The following is a 15,218-nucleotide window of genomic DNA, read 5'->3' as shown; positions in this document are numbered from 1 at the left end:
GACTACCAGGACCACTGGCTACTATCCCCCCTGACTACCATGACCACTGGCTCCTCTCCTCCTGACTACCATGACCACTGGCTCCTCTCCCCCCTGACTACCAGGACCACTGGCTACTATCCCCCCTGACTACCATGACCACTGGCTCCTCTCCTCCTGACTACCATGACCACTGGCTCCTCTCCCCCCTGACTACCATGACCACTGGCTCCTCTCCTCCTGACTACCAGGACCACTGGCTCCTCTCCTCCCCTGACTACCAAGACCACTGGCTCCTCTCCCCCCTGACTACCAAGACCACTGGCTCCTCTCCTCCTGACTACCATGACCACTGGCTCCTCTCCCCCCTGACTACCATGACCACTGGCTCCTCTCCTCCTGACTACCATGACCACTGGCTCCTCTCCTCCCCTGACTACCATGACCACTGGCTCCTCCCCCCCTGACTACCAAGACCACTGGCTCCTCTCCTCCTGACTACCAAGACCACTGGCTCCTCTCCCCCCTGACTACCATGACCACTGGTTCCTCTCCTCCTGACTACCATGACCACTGGCTCCTCTCCTCCCCTGACTACCATGACCACTGGCTCCTCCCCCCCCTGACTACCATGACCACTGGCTCCTCTCCTCCCCTGACTACCATGACCACTGGCTCCTCCCCCTCTGACTACCAAGACCACTGGCTCCTCTCCTCCTGACTACCAAGACCACTGGCTCCTCTCCCCCCTGACTACCATGACCACTGGCTCATCTCCCCCTGACTACCATGACCACTGGCTCCTCTCCTCCTGACTACCATGACCACTGGCTCCTCTCCCCCCTGACTACCATGACCACTGGCTCCTCTCCTCCTGACTACCAGGACCACTGGCTCCTCTCTTCCCCTGACTACCAAGACCACTGGCTCCTCTCCCCCTGACTACCATGACCACTGGCTCCTCTTTTCCTGACTACCAGGACCACTGGCCCCTCTCCTCCCCTAACTACCATGACCACTGGCTCCTCTCCTCCTGACTACCATGACCACTGGCTCCTCTCCTCCTGACTACGAGGACAACTGGCTCCTCTCCCCCTGACTACCAAGACCACTGGCTCCTTTCCCCCTGACTACCAAGACCACTGGCTCCTCTCCCCCTGACTACCATGACCACTGGCTCCTCTCCCTCTGACTACCATGACCACTGGCTCCTCTCCTCCTGACTACCAGGACAACTGGCTCCTCTCCCCCTGACTACCATGACCACTGGCTCCTCTCCCCCCTGACTACCATGACCACTGGCTCCTCTCCTCCTGACTACCATGACCACTGGCTCCTCTCCCCCTGACTATCAAGACCACTGGCTCCTCTCCCCCCTGACTACCATGACCACTGGCTCCTCTCCTCCCCTGACTACCAAGACAACTGGCTCCTCTCCTCCCCTGACTACCATGACCACTGGCTCCTCTCCAACCTGACTACCAAGACCACTGGCTCCTCTCCTCCTGACTACCATGACCACTGGCTCCTCTCCCCCCTGACTACCAAGACCACTGGCTCCTCTCCTCCTGACTACCATGACCACTGACTCCTCTCCCCCCTGACTACCATGACCACTGGCTCCTCTCCTCCTGACTACCATGACCACTGGCTCCTCTCCCCCCTGACTACCAAGACCACTGGCTCCTCTCCTCCTGACTACCATGACCACTGACTCCTCTCCCCCCTGACTACCATGACCACTGGCTCCTCTCCCCCCTGACTACCAAGACCACTGGCTCCTCTCCCCCCTGACTACCATGACCACTGGCTCCTCTCCTCCTGACTACCAGGACCACTGGCTCCTCTCCCCCTGACTACCAAGACCACTGGCTCCTCTCCCCCCTGACTACCATGACCACTGGCTCCTCTCCTCCTGACTACCAGGACCACTGGCTCCTCTCCCCCTGACTACCAAGACCACTGGCTCCTCTCCCCCCTGACTACCATGACCACTGGTGTTCAGTGTAGATCAGAGCCCCAGGTTAGATCTGCCCAGTGTAGATCAGGTCATTACCCACAGAGCCCCAGGTTAGATCTGTCCAGTGTAGATCAGGTCATTACCCACAGAGCCCCAGGTTAGATCTGTCCAGTGTAGATCAGGTCATTACCCACAGAGCCCCAGGTTAGATCTGTCCAGTGTAGATCAGGTCATTACCCACAGAGCCCCAGGTTAGATCTGTCCAGTGTAGATCAGGTCATTACCCACAGAGCCCCAGGTTAGATCTGTCCAGTGTAGATCAGGTCATTACCCACAGAGCCCCAGGTTAGATCTGTCCAGTGTAGATCAGGTCATTATCCACAGAGCCCCAGGTTAGATCTGTCCAGTGTAGATCAGGTCATTACCCACAGAGCCCCAGGTTAGATCTGTCCAGTGTAGATCAGGTCATTACCCACAGAGCCTGTTAATAGATAGAATACTAGCATTTTTGGTTAAAGCATTTTCAATTCCTCTTTATTGTTTTAGTCCTCAAAACATTTGACTTCCTCTTTTTATTGTTTTAGTCATCGTGTGGGTAATACAGTAAATGTGAGTTATCTTTGTGTTTGTAGCTAAATCCTGTCTTTCTTCCAGGGAGTGCGGAGCAGAAACATTCGTCAACTTTGCTTCGTTTGAGAGAGACAGCAAACTGCCCTACAACTGGTAGGAATTACCACATCTCTACACTGAACCAGAAACCCAAAACAACAAGTCTGCTGTCCTCAGTCAACCAGACTACCTGAATGTTCAAATCCATTCCTCTAATCCATCAGACCAGGGAGAGAGAGAGAGGCTACAACTCTGTTTAACACTGGCTAGAGTTAGTAGGAATAACATCTAATCCAACTATCAGACCAGGGAGAGAGAGAGAGACTACAACTCTGTTTAACACTGGCTAGAGTTAGTAGGAATAACATCTAATCCAACTATCAGACCAGGGAGAGAGAGAGAGAGACTACAACTCTGTTTAACACTGGCTAGAGTTAGTAGGAATAACATCTAATCCAACTATCAGACCAGGGAGAGAGAGAGAGGCTACAACTCTGTTTAACACTGGCTAGAGTTAGTAGGAATAACCTCTAATCCAACTATCAGACCAGGGAGAGAGAGAGAGAGGCTACAACTCTGTTTAACACTGGCTAGAGTTAGTAGGAATAACCTCTAATCCAACTATCAGACCAGGGAGAGAGAGAGAGAGGCTACAACTCTGTTTAACACTGGCTAGAGTTAGTAGGAATAACCTCTAATCTAACTATCAGACCAGGGAGAGAGAGAGAGAGAGAGAGAGGCTAACGTAACGGTCTGTTACGTCATATAAGGGCTTAAAGTTCATCCTAAACACACACATTTAATATAAAGGCTTAAAGACGGTCCCTTATGGCAGGCCTTGGCTTCATCCTAAACACACACACACCTCCCGTCACTAAGCCATACCTCCTCACGGTGTGGTGTTAACGTGAACCATCTCTTCATCCCATCAGTCATGTGGCTGATCCAGTCTTGCACAGCTTGTCTTTTCTACGTGCATGATGACGATGAATGGCTGGCTAAGTGGTAGTTCTGTTAGCGTCAACAACTTCTTTACATTACAAGGACTGTTGTTGTGGAGGAACAAGTCGTTGTTGGCCGCGGGAATAGGACCATTCATTTGATGTGTATTGAGCTCTGTGAAATGGATCCTCACCATGGGGTCTGTAAAGCCAAGCAGCTGTCATTGGGCCCTAATGAACACTGAGTCCTACTGTAAAGCCAAACAGCTGTCATTGGGCCCTAATGAACACTGAGTCCTACTGTAAAGGCAAACAGCTGTCATTGGGCCCTAATGAACACTGAGTCCTACTGTAAAGGCAAACAGCTGTCATTGGGCCCTAATGAACACTGAGTCCTACTGTAAAGCCAAACAGATGTCATTGGGCCCTAATGAACACTGAGTCCTACTGTAAAGCCAAACAGATGTCATTGGGCCCTAATGAACACTGAGTCCTACTGTAAAGCCAAACAGATGTCATTGGGCCCTAATAAATACTGAGTCCTACTGTAAAGCCAAACAGATGTCATTGGGCCCTAATGAACACTGAGTCCTACTGTAAAGCCAAACAGCTGTCATTGGGCCCTAATGAACACTGAGTCCTACTGTAAAGCCAAGCAGCTGTCATTGGGCCCTAATGAACACTGAGTCCTACTGTAAAGGCAAGCAGCTGTCATTGGGCCCTAATGAACACTGAGTCCTACTGTAAAGCCAAACAGCTGTCATTGGGCCCTAATGAACACTGAGTCCTACTGTAAAGCCAAACAGATGTCATTGGGCCCTAATGAACACTGAGTCCTACTGTAAAGCCAAACAGCTGTCATTGGGCCCTAATGAACACTGAGTCCTACTGTAAAGCCAAGCAGCTGTCATTGGGCCCTAATGAACACTGAGTCCTACTGTAAAGCCAAACAGCTGTCATTGGGCCCTAATGAACACTGAGTCCTACTACTGAGGAGCTGTTAGATATCAACATTGGGCCCTAATGAACACTGAGTCCTACTGAGGAGCTGTTAGATATCAACACTGAGCCCTAATGAACACTGAGTCCTACTGAGGAACTGTTAGATATCAACATTGGGCCCTAATGAACACTGAGTCCTACTGAGGAACTGTTAGATCAACATTGGGCCTTAATGAACACTGAGTCCTACTGAGGAACTGTTAGATATCAACACTGAGCCCTAATGAACACTGAGTCCTACTGAGGAACTGTTAGATATCAACACTGAGCCCTAATGAACACTGAGTCCCACTGAGGAACTGTTAGATATCAACACTGAGCCCTAATGAACACTGAGTCCTACTGAGGACCTGTTAGATATCAACATTGGGCCCTAATGAACACTGAGTCCTACTGAGGAGCTGTTAGATATCAACATTGGGCCCTAATGAACACTGAGTCATACTGTAAAGGCAAACAGCTGTCATTGGGCCCTAATGAACACTGAGTCCTACTGTAAAGCCAAGCAGCTGTCATTGGGCCCTAATGAACACTGAGTCCTACTGTAAAGCCAAACAGATGTCATTGGGCCCTAATGAACACTGAGTCCTACTGTAAAGCCAAGCAGCTGTCATTGGGCCCTAATGAACACTGAGTCCTACTGTAAAGCCAAACAGATGTCATTGGGCCCTAATGAACACTGAGTCCTACTGTAAAGCCAAACAGATGTCATTGGGCCCTAATGAACACTGAGTCCTACTGTAAAGCCAAACAGCTGTCATTGGGCCCTAATGAACACTGAGTCCTACTGTAAAGCCAAGCAGCTGTCATTGGGCCCTAATGAACACTGAGTCCTACTGTAAAGCCAAACAGCTGTCATTGGGCCCTAATGAACACTGAGTCCTACTACTGAGGAGCTGTTAGATATCAACATTGGGCCCTAATGAACACTGAGTCCTACTGAGGAGCTGTTAGATATCAACACTGAGCCCTAATGAACACTGAGTCCTACTGAGGAACTGTTAGATATCAACATTGGGCCCTAATGAACACTGAGTCCTACTGAGGAACTGTTAGATCAACATTGGGCCTTAATGAACACTGAGTCCTACTGAGGAACTGTTAGATATCAACACTGAGCCCTAATGAACACTGAGTCCTACTGAGGAACTGTTAGATATCAACACTGAGCCCTAATGAACACTGAGTCCTACTGAGGAACTGTTAGATATCAACACTGAGCCCTAATGAACACTGAGTCCTACTGAGGAACTGTTAGATATCAACACTGAGCCCTAATGAACACTGAGTCCTACTGAGGAACTGTTAGATATCAACACTGAGCCCTAATGAACACTGAGTCCTACTGAGGACCTGTTAGATATCAACATTGGGCCCTAATGAACACTGAGTCCTACTGAGGAGCTGTTAGATATCAACATTGGGCCCTAATGAACACTGAGTCCTACTGTAAAGGCAAACAGCTGTCATTGGGCCCTAATGAACACTGAGTCCTACTGTAAAGCCAAGCAGCTGTCATTGGGCCCTAATGAACACTGAGTCCTACTGTAAAGCCAAACAGATGTCATTGGGCCCTAATGAACACTGAGTCCTACTGTAAAGCCAAGCAGCTGTCATTGGGCCCTAATGAACACTGAGTCCTACTGTAAAGCCAAACAGATGTCATTGGGCCCTAATGAACACTGAGTCCTACTGTAAAGCCAAACAGATGTCATTGGGCCCTAATGAACACTGAGTCCTACTGTAAAGCCAAACAGATGTCATTGGGCCCTAATGAACACTGAGTCCTACTGTAAAGCCAAACAGATGTCATTGGGCCCTAATGAACACTGAGTCCTACTGTAAAGCCAAACAGCTGTCATTGGGCCCTAATGAACACTGAGTCCTACTGTAAAGCCAAGCAGCTGTCATTGGGCCCTAATGAACACTGAGTCCTACTGTAAAGGCAAGCAGCTGTCATTGGGCCCTAATGAACACTGAGTCCTACTGAGGACCTGTTAGATATCAACATTGGGCCCTAATGAACACTGAGTCCTACTGAGGAGCTGTTAGATATCAACATTGGGCCCTAATGAACACTGAGTCCTACTGTAAAGGCAAACAGCTGTCATTGGGCCCTAATGAACACTGAGTCCTACTGTAAAGCCAAGCAGCTGTCATTGGGCCCTAATGAACACTGAGTCCTACTGTAAAGCCAAACAGATGTCATTGGGCCCTAATGAACACTGAGTCCTACTGTAAAGCCAAGCAGCTGTCATTGGGCCCTAATGAACACTGAGTCCTACTGTAAAGCCAAACAGATGTCATTGGGCCCTAATGAACACTGAGTCCTACTGTAAAGCCAAACAGATGTCATTGGGCCCTAATGAACACTGAGTCCTACTGTAAAGCCAAACAGATGTCATTGGGCCCTAATGAACACTGAGTCCTACTGTAAAGCCAAACAGATGTCATTGGGCCTTAATGAACACTGAGTCCTACTGTAAAGCCAAACAGCTGTCATTGGGCCCTAATGAACACTGAGTCCTACTGTAAAGCCAAGCAGCTGTCATTGGGCCCTAATGAACACTGAGTCCTACTGTAAAGGCAAGCAGCTGTCATTGGGCCCTAATGAACACTGAGTCCTACTGTAAAGCCAAACAGCTGTCATTGGGCCCTAATGAACACTGAGTCCTACTGTAAAGCCAAACAGATGTCATTGGGCCCTAATGAACACTGAGTCCTACTGTAAAGCCAAACAGCTGTCATTGGGCCCTAATGAACACTGAGTCCTACTGTAAAGCCAAGCAGCTGTCATTGGGCCCTAATGAACACTGAGTCCTACTGTAAAGCCAAACAGCTGTCATTGGGCCCTAATGAACACTGAGTCCTACTACTGAGGAGCTGTTAGATATCAACATTGGGCCCTAATGAACACTGAGTCCTACTGAGGAGCTGTTAGATATCAACACTGAGCCCTAATGAACACTGAGTCCTACTGAGGAACTGTTAGATATCAACACTGAGCCCTAATGAACACTGAGTCCTACTGAGGAACTGTTAGATATCAACACTGAGCCCTAATGAACACTGAGTCCTACTGAGGAACTGTTAGATATCAACACTGAGCCCTAATGAACACTGAGTCCTACTGAGGAACTGTTAGATATCAACACTGAGCCCTAATGAACACTGAGTCCTACTGAGGAACTGTTAGATATCAACATTGGGCCCTAATGAACACTGAGTCCTACTGAGGAGCTGTTAGATATCAACATTGGGCCCTAATGAACACTGAGTCCTACTGTAAAGGCAAACAGCTGTCATTGGGCCCTAATGAACACTGAGTCCTACTGTAAAGCCAAGCAGCTGTCATTGGGCCCTAATGAACACTGAGTCCTACTGTAAAGCCAAACAGATGTCATTGGGCCCTAATGAACACTGAGTCCTACTGTAAAGCCAAGCAGCTGTCATTGGGCCCTAATGAACACTGAGTCCTACTGTAAAGCCAAACAGATGTCATTGGGCCCTAATGAACACTGAGTCCTACTGTAAAGCCAAACAGATGTCATTGGGCCCTAATAAATACTGAGTCCTACTGTAAAGCCAAACAGATGTCATTGGGCCCTAATGAACACTGAGTCCTACTGTAAAGCCAAACAGCTGTCATTGGGCCCTAATGAACACTGAGTCCTACTGTAAAGCCAAGCAGCTGTCATTGGGCCCTAATGAACACTGAGTCCTACTGTAAAGGCAAGCAGCTGTCATTGGGCCCTAATGAACACTGAGTCCTACTGTAAAGCCAAACAGATGTCATTGGGCCCTAATGAACACTGAGTCCTACTGTAAAGCCAAACAGCTGTCATTGGGCCCTAATGAACACTGAGTCCTACTGTAAAGCCAAGCAGCTGTCATTGGGCCCTAATGAACACTGAGTCTTACTGTAAAGCCAAACAGCTGTCATTGGGCCCTAATGAACACTGAGTCCTACTACTGAGGAGCTGTTAGATATCAACACTGAGCCCTAATGAACACTGAGTCCTACTGAGGAACTGTTAGATATCAACATTGGGCCCTAATGAACACTGAGTCCTACTGAGGAACTGTTAGATCAACATTGGGCCTTAATGAACACTGAGTCCTACTGAGGAACTGTTAGATATCAACACTGAGCCCTAATGAACACTGAGTCCTACTGAGGAACTGTTAGATATCAACACTGAGCCCTAATGAACACTGAGTCCTACTGAGGAACTGTTAGATATCAACACTGAGCCCTAATGAACACTGAGTCCTACTGAGAAACTGTTAGATATCAACACTGAGCCCTAATGAACACTGAGTCCTACTGAGGACCTGTTAGATATCAACATTGGGCCCTAATGAACACTGAGTCCTACTGAGGAGCTGTTAGATATCAACATTGGGCCCTAATGAACACTGAGTCCTACTGTAAAGGCAAACAGCTGTCATTGGGCCCTAATGAACACTGAGTCCTACTGTAAAGCCAAGCAGCTGTCATTGGGCCCTAATGAACACTGAGTCCTACTGTAAAGCCAAACAGATGTCATTGGGCCCTAATGAACACTGAGTCCTACTGAGGAACTGTTAGATATCAACACTGAGCCCTAATGAACACTGAGTCCTACTGAGGAACTGTTAGATATCAACACTGAGCCCTAATGAACACTGAGTCCTACTGAGGAACTGTTAGATATCAACACTGAGCCCTAATGAACACTGAGTCCTACTGAGGACCTGTTAGATATCAACATTGGGCCCTAATGAACACTGAGTCCTACTGAGGAGCTGTTAGATATCAACATTGGGCCCTAATGAACACTGAGTCCTACTGTAAAGGCAAACAGCTGTCATTGGGCCCTAATGAACACTGAGTCCTACTGTAAAGCCAAGCAGCTGTCATTGGGCCCTAATGAACACTGAGTCCTACTGTAAAGCCAAACAGATGTCATTGGGCCCTAATGAACACTGAGTCCTACTGTAAAGCCAAGCAGCTGTCATTGGGCCCTAATGAACACTGAGTCCTACTGTAAAGCCAAACAGATGTCATTGGGCCCTAATGAACACTGAGTCCTACTGTAAAGCCAAACAGATGTCATTGGGCCCTAATAAATACTGAGTCCTACTGTAAAGCCAAACAGATGTCATTGGGCCCTAATGAACACTGAGTCCTACTGTAAAGCCAAACAGCTGTCATTGGGCCCTAATGAACACTGAGTCCTACTGTAAAGCCAAGCAGCTGTCATTGGGCCCTAATGAACACTGAGTCCTACTGTAAAGGCAAGCAGCTGTCATTGGGCCCTAATGAACACTGAGTCCTACTGTAAAGCCAAACAGATGTCATTGGGCCCTAATGAACACTGAGTCCTACTGTAAAGCCAAACAGCTGTCATTGGGCCCTAATGAACACTGAGTCCTACTGTAAAGCCAAGCAGCTGTCATTGGGCCCTAATGAACACTGAGTCTTACTGTAAAGCCAAACAGCTGTCATTGGGCCCTAATGAACACTGAGTCCTACTACTGAGGAGCTGTTAGATATCAACACTGAGCCCTAATGAACACTGAGTCCTACTGAGGAACTGTTAGATATCAACATTGGGCCCTAATGAACACTGAGTCCTACTGAGGAACTGTTAGATCAACATTGGGCCTTAATGAACACTGAGTCCTACTGAGGAACTGTTAGATATCAACACTGAGCCCTAATGAACACTGAGTCCTACTGAGGAACTGTTAGATATCAACACTGAGCCCTAATGAACACTGAGTCCTACTGAGGAACTGTTAGATATCAACACTGAGCCCTAATGAACACTGAGTCCTACTGAGAAACTGTTAGATATCAACACTGAGCCCTAATGAACACTGAGTCCTACTGAGGACCTGTTAGATATCAACATTGGGCCCTAATGAACACTGAGTCCTACTGAGGAGCTGTTAGATATCAACATTGGGCCCTAATGAACACTGAGTCCTACTGTAAAGGCAAACAGCTGTCATTGGGCCCTAATGAACACTGAGTCCTACTGTAAAGCCAAGCAGCTGTCATTGGGCCCTAATGAACACTGAGTCCTACTGTAAAGCCAAACAGATGTCATTGGGCCCTAATGAACACTGAGTCCTACTGAGGAACTGTTAGATATCAACACTGAGCCCTAATGAACACTGAGTCCTACTGAGGAACTGTTAGATATCAACACTGAGCCCTAATGAACACTGAGTCCTACTGAGGAACTGTTAGATATCAACACTGAGCCCTAATGAACACTGAGTCCTACTGAGGACCTGTTAGATATCAACATTGGGCCCTAATGAACACTGAGTCCTACTGAGGAGCTGTTAGATATCAACATTGGGCCCTAATGAACACTGAGTCCTACTGAGGACCTGTTAGATATCAACATTGGGCCCTAATGAACACTGAGTCCTACTGAGGAACTGTTAGATATCAACATTGGTCCCTAATGAACACTGAGTCCTACTGAGGAACTGTTAGATATCAACATTGGGCCCTAATGAACACTGATGAAGAGAACAGTCATTGATGTCCCCACTGTGAACCAACATAAGGCTGTTAGGGGCCTGATGAGGAGAACAGTCATTGATGTCTCCACTGTGAACCAACAGAAGGCTGTTAGTGGCCTGATGAAGAGAACAGTCATTGATGTCTCCACTGTGAACCAACAGAAGGTTGTTAGGGGCCTGATGAGGAGAACAGTCATTGATGTCTCCACTGTGAACCAACAGAAGGATGTTAGTGGCCTGATGAAGAGAACAGTCATTGATGTCTCTACTGTGAACCAACAGAAGGTTGTTAGGGGCCTGATGAGGAGAACAGTCATTGATGTCTCCACTGTGAACCAACAGAAGGCTGTTAGGGGCCTGATGAGGAGAACAGTCATTGATGTCTCCACTGTTATTGACCAGCGAGTTAAAGACAGGTCACTGTAGTAGATCTTATTAACAGGCTCAGACTGTAAGGTGCATTAACAGTGTTGACCTCTGACAGGAACTACTCTGCCCTACCTCTCTGTCATGATACTAATGGTGTCTGTTAACAGTGTTGACCTCTGACAGGAACTACTCTGCCCTACCTCTCTGTCATGATACTAATGGTGTCTGTTCTGTCTGTCTGTTCTGTCTGTCTGTTCTGTCCCCACCTGTCTGTCTGTCTGTCTGTCTGTCTGTCTGTCTGTCTGTCTGTCTGTCTGTCTGTCTGTCTGTTCTGTCTGTCTGTCTGTTCTGTCCCCACCTGTCTGTCTGTCTGTCTGTCTGTCTGTCTGTCTGTCTGTCTGTCTGTCTGTCTGTCTGTCTGTCTGTCTGTCTGTCTGTCTGTCTGTCTGTCTGTCTGTCTGTCTGTCTGTCTGAACCCTTCAGGCGGAGGAGCCTCTTTGCCTTTCTCACCCTCCTGCCATCCTGCCTTTGGACTGACTATCTTTTGGCTTTTTATATTAATCCTTGGTAAGTAACTGTTCTGGGGCCTGTGTTAGAAAGGCTGTCCTCTCTGCGTCCTTGGTAAGTAACTGTTCTGGGACCTGTGTTAGAAAGGCTGTCCCCTCTGACTCCTTAGTAAGTAACTGTTCTGGGGCCTGTGTTAGAAAGGCTGTCCCCTCTGACTCCTTAGTAAGTAACTGTTCTGGGGCCTGTGTTGAAAGGCTGTCCTGTCTGCCTCCTTGGTAAGTAACTGTTCTGGGGCCTGTGTTAGAAAGGCTGTCCTGTCTGCCTCCTTGGTAAGTAACTGTTCTGGGGCCTGTGTTAGAAAGGCTGTCCTCTGACCATAGACACCGAGCTACCTGAAAGGTCCCTTTTCTTATTGATGTGACTTAAGGAGTCTGTAGCCAGACATTTCACATACAAAATATCTGCATTTCCACTGTCAATCAACTGGTGGAGAAAAGAGTCCCAGGATCCTGAGGTGATCAGAGTCTGTTCAGATCAGAGATCTTTCTAGTAATCCTCTGTCTGTGGTTGGAACAGTCCTTCACATAAAACACACTCTTCAAGATGGATTCAATAACATGGCATGGCAAGGTACTAACATACTGTAGCATGATACTAGCAACAGTTTGGCCTTCCTGTCTGCACGCTGTCTGCACTCTGTCTGCCCTCTGTCTGCTTGCTGTCTGCACTCTGTCTGCCCGCTGTCTGCCCACTGTCTGCTTGCTGTCTGCACTCTGTCTGCTTGCTGTCTGCCCTCTGTCTGCTTGCTGTCTGCACTCTGTCTGCACTCTGTCTACCTGCTGTCTGCCCACTGTCTGCACTATGTCTGCACGCTGTCTGTCTGCTGTCTGCACTCTGTCTGCCATCTGTCTGCATGCTGTCTGCACTCTGTCTGCCTACTGTCTGCCCACTGTCTGCTCTCTGTCTGCCCGCTGTCTGCCCGCTGTCTGCACTCTGTCTGCACTCTGTCTGCCCGCTGTCTGCCCGCTGTCTGCCCGCTGTCTGCTTGCTGTCTGCCTGCTGTCTGCACTCTGTCTGCACTCTGTCTGCCCACTGTCTGCCCGTTGTCTGCACTCTGTCTGCCCGCTGTCTGCACTCTGTCTGCCCGCTGTCTCCCTGCTGTCTGCCCGCTGTCTGCTTGCTGTCTGCCCGCTGTCTGCTTGCTGTCTGCCCTCTGTCTGCTTGCTGTCTGCCTGCTGTCTGCTCTCTGTCTGCCCTCTGTCTGCTTGCTGTCTGCCCTCTGTCAGCTTGCTGTCTGCTTGCTGTCTGCTTTCTGTCTGCTTGCTGTTTGCTTGCTGTCTGCTTGCTGTCTGCCCTCTGTCAGCTTGCTGTCTACTCGCTGTCTGCACTCTGTCAGCTTGCTGTTTGCTTGCTGTCTGCTTGCTGTCTGCCCTCTGTCAGCTTGCTGTTTGCTTGCTGTCTGCTTGCTGTCTGCTATCTGTCTGTCCTCTGTCTGCTTGCTGTCCGCTTGCTGTCTGCTATCTGTCTGCCCTCTGTCAGCTTGCTGTCTGCTTGATGTCTGCACTCTGTCAGCTTGCTGTCTGCCCGTTGGGTGGTGATGTGGGTCCAGTGGGGGTTGAATAAGGAAACTCGGACGAGTCAAGTGTGTTTGTATCATCTATGAGTTGGGGATTTGGGACAGACATCACTTGAGCATGTTGCTGTTCTGTAGGTTATCCTCTATTGTCTAGAATGACACCAAGCAGTGATTTGATTGGATGTTGGATCACTTCTGGTGGGAACTAAATGTCTGATTATAAAATGGTATAAAATCTGTGTTTTATAGGAGCAAGACTGCTTTAAAGAAACGGAAGCTAACAAGGTAACACTACTAGGAAAGGGATGTGTGTCTGCTGCAGTATGTGCTTGTGAGGAAATCTGTTCATCTGTGTGTGTGTGTGTGAACTGTGTTAATCTGTGTGTGAGTGTGTTAATCTGTGTGTGTGTGTGAACTGTGTTAATCCGTGTGTGTTAATATGTGTGTTGTGAAGTGTGTTAATCTGGGTGTGTGATGTGTGTTAATCTGTGTGTGTGTGAAATGTGTTAACGTGTGTGTGTTAATCTGTGTGTGTGTGAAATGTGTTAATTATGTGTGTGTGTGTTAATGTGTGTGTGTGTTAATCTGTGTTGTAACAATTCTCCTCCTCTTCTGAGGAGGAGTAGGAAATATCGGACCAATGCGCACTGTTCTGTGTGTTGTGTTTCAGCCCTGTCCAGCTGGATGACTGTTCTGTGTGTTGTGTTTCAGCCCTGTCCAGATGGATGACTGTTGTGTTTCAGCCCTGTCCAGCTGGATGACTGTTCTGTGTGTTGTGTTTCAGCCCTGTCCATCTGGATGACTGTTCCATGTGTTGTGTTTCAGCCCTGTCCATCTGGATGACTGTTCCATGTGTTGTGTTTCAGCCCTGTCCAGATGGATGACTGTTCTGTGTGTTGTGTTTCAGCCCTGTCCAGCTGGATGACTGTTCTGTGTGTTGTGTTTCAGCCCTGTCCAGATGGATGACTGTTCTGTGTGTTGTGTTTCAGCCCTGTCCAGCTGGATGACTGTTCTGTGTGTTGTGTTTCAGCACTGTCCAGATGGATGACTGTTCCGTGTGTTGTGTTTCAGCCCTGTCCAGATGGATGACTGTTCTGTGTGTTGTGTTTCAGCCCTGTCCAGCTGGATGACTGTTCTGTGTGTTGTGTTTCAGCCCTGTCCAGATGGATGACTGTTCTGTGTGTTGTGTTTCAGCCCTGTCCAGCTAGATGACTGTTCTGTGTGTTGTGTTTCAGCCCTGTCCAGCTGGATGACTGTTCTGTGTGTTGTGTTTCAGCCCTGTCCAGCTGGATGACTGTTCTGTGTGTTGTGTTTCAGCCCTGTCCAGCTGGATGACTGTTCTGTGTGTTGTGTTTCAGCCCTGTCCAGCTGGATGACTGTTGTGTTTCAGCCCTGTCCAGCTGGATGACTGTTCCATGTGTTGTGTTTCAGCCCTGTCCAGCTGGATGACTGTTCTGTGTGTTGTGTTTCAGCCCTGTCCAGCTGGATGACTGTTGTGTTTCAGCCCTGTCCAGCTGGATGACTGTTCCATGTGTTGTGTTTCAGCCCTGTCCAGCTGGATGACTGTTCTGTGTGTTGTGTTTCAGCCCTGTCCATCTGGATGACTGTTCCATGTGTTGTGTTTCAGCCCTGTCCAGATGGATGACTGTTGTGTTTCAGCCCTGTCCAGCTGGATGACTGTTCTGTGTGTTGTGTTTCAGCCCTGTCCATCTGGATGACTGTTCCATGTGTTGTGTTTCAGCCCTGTCCA

At 48.4% G+C, this 15,218-nt stretch overlaps 1 protein-coding gene across 4 annotated transcripts in view; it reads left to right on the top strand.

Annotated features, from left to right (window-relative positions):
• ptpro (protein tyrosine phosphatase receptor type O) overlaps positions 1–15,218 on the top strand; it is a 131,893-nt gene that overhangs the window by 97,501 nt on the left and 19,174 nt on the right. For 3 of the 4 annotated variants that reach the window (XM_090201467.1, XM_090201469.1, XM_090201479.1), the window contains 3 exons: positions 2,594–2,662; positions 11,869–11,952; positions 13,718–13,753. In XM_090201467.1, the coding sequence (XP_090057593.1) occupies positions 2,594–2,662; positions 11,869–11,952; positions 13,718–13,753 (189 nt within the window). The remainder of the gene's footprint in view (positions 1–2,593; positions 2,663–11,868; positions 11,953–13,717; positions 13,754–15,218) is intronic. The other variant, XM_090201468.1, reaches the window with a different exon arrangement.

The sequence above is a fragment of the Oncorhynchus mykiss genome, chromosome 15, assembly GCF_057628025.1.
Source record: "Oncorhynchus mykiss isolate SJ-2025 chromosome 15, ASM5762802v1, whole genome shotgun sequence".
Taxonomy (NCBI): domain Eukaryota; kingdom Metazoa; phylum Chordata; class Actinopteri; order Salmoniformes; family Salmonidae; genus Oncorhynchus; species Oncorhynchus mykiss.
Note: the sequence above shows the minus strand (reverse complement) of the source record. Positions and strands in the feature narration are given on the sequence as shown.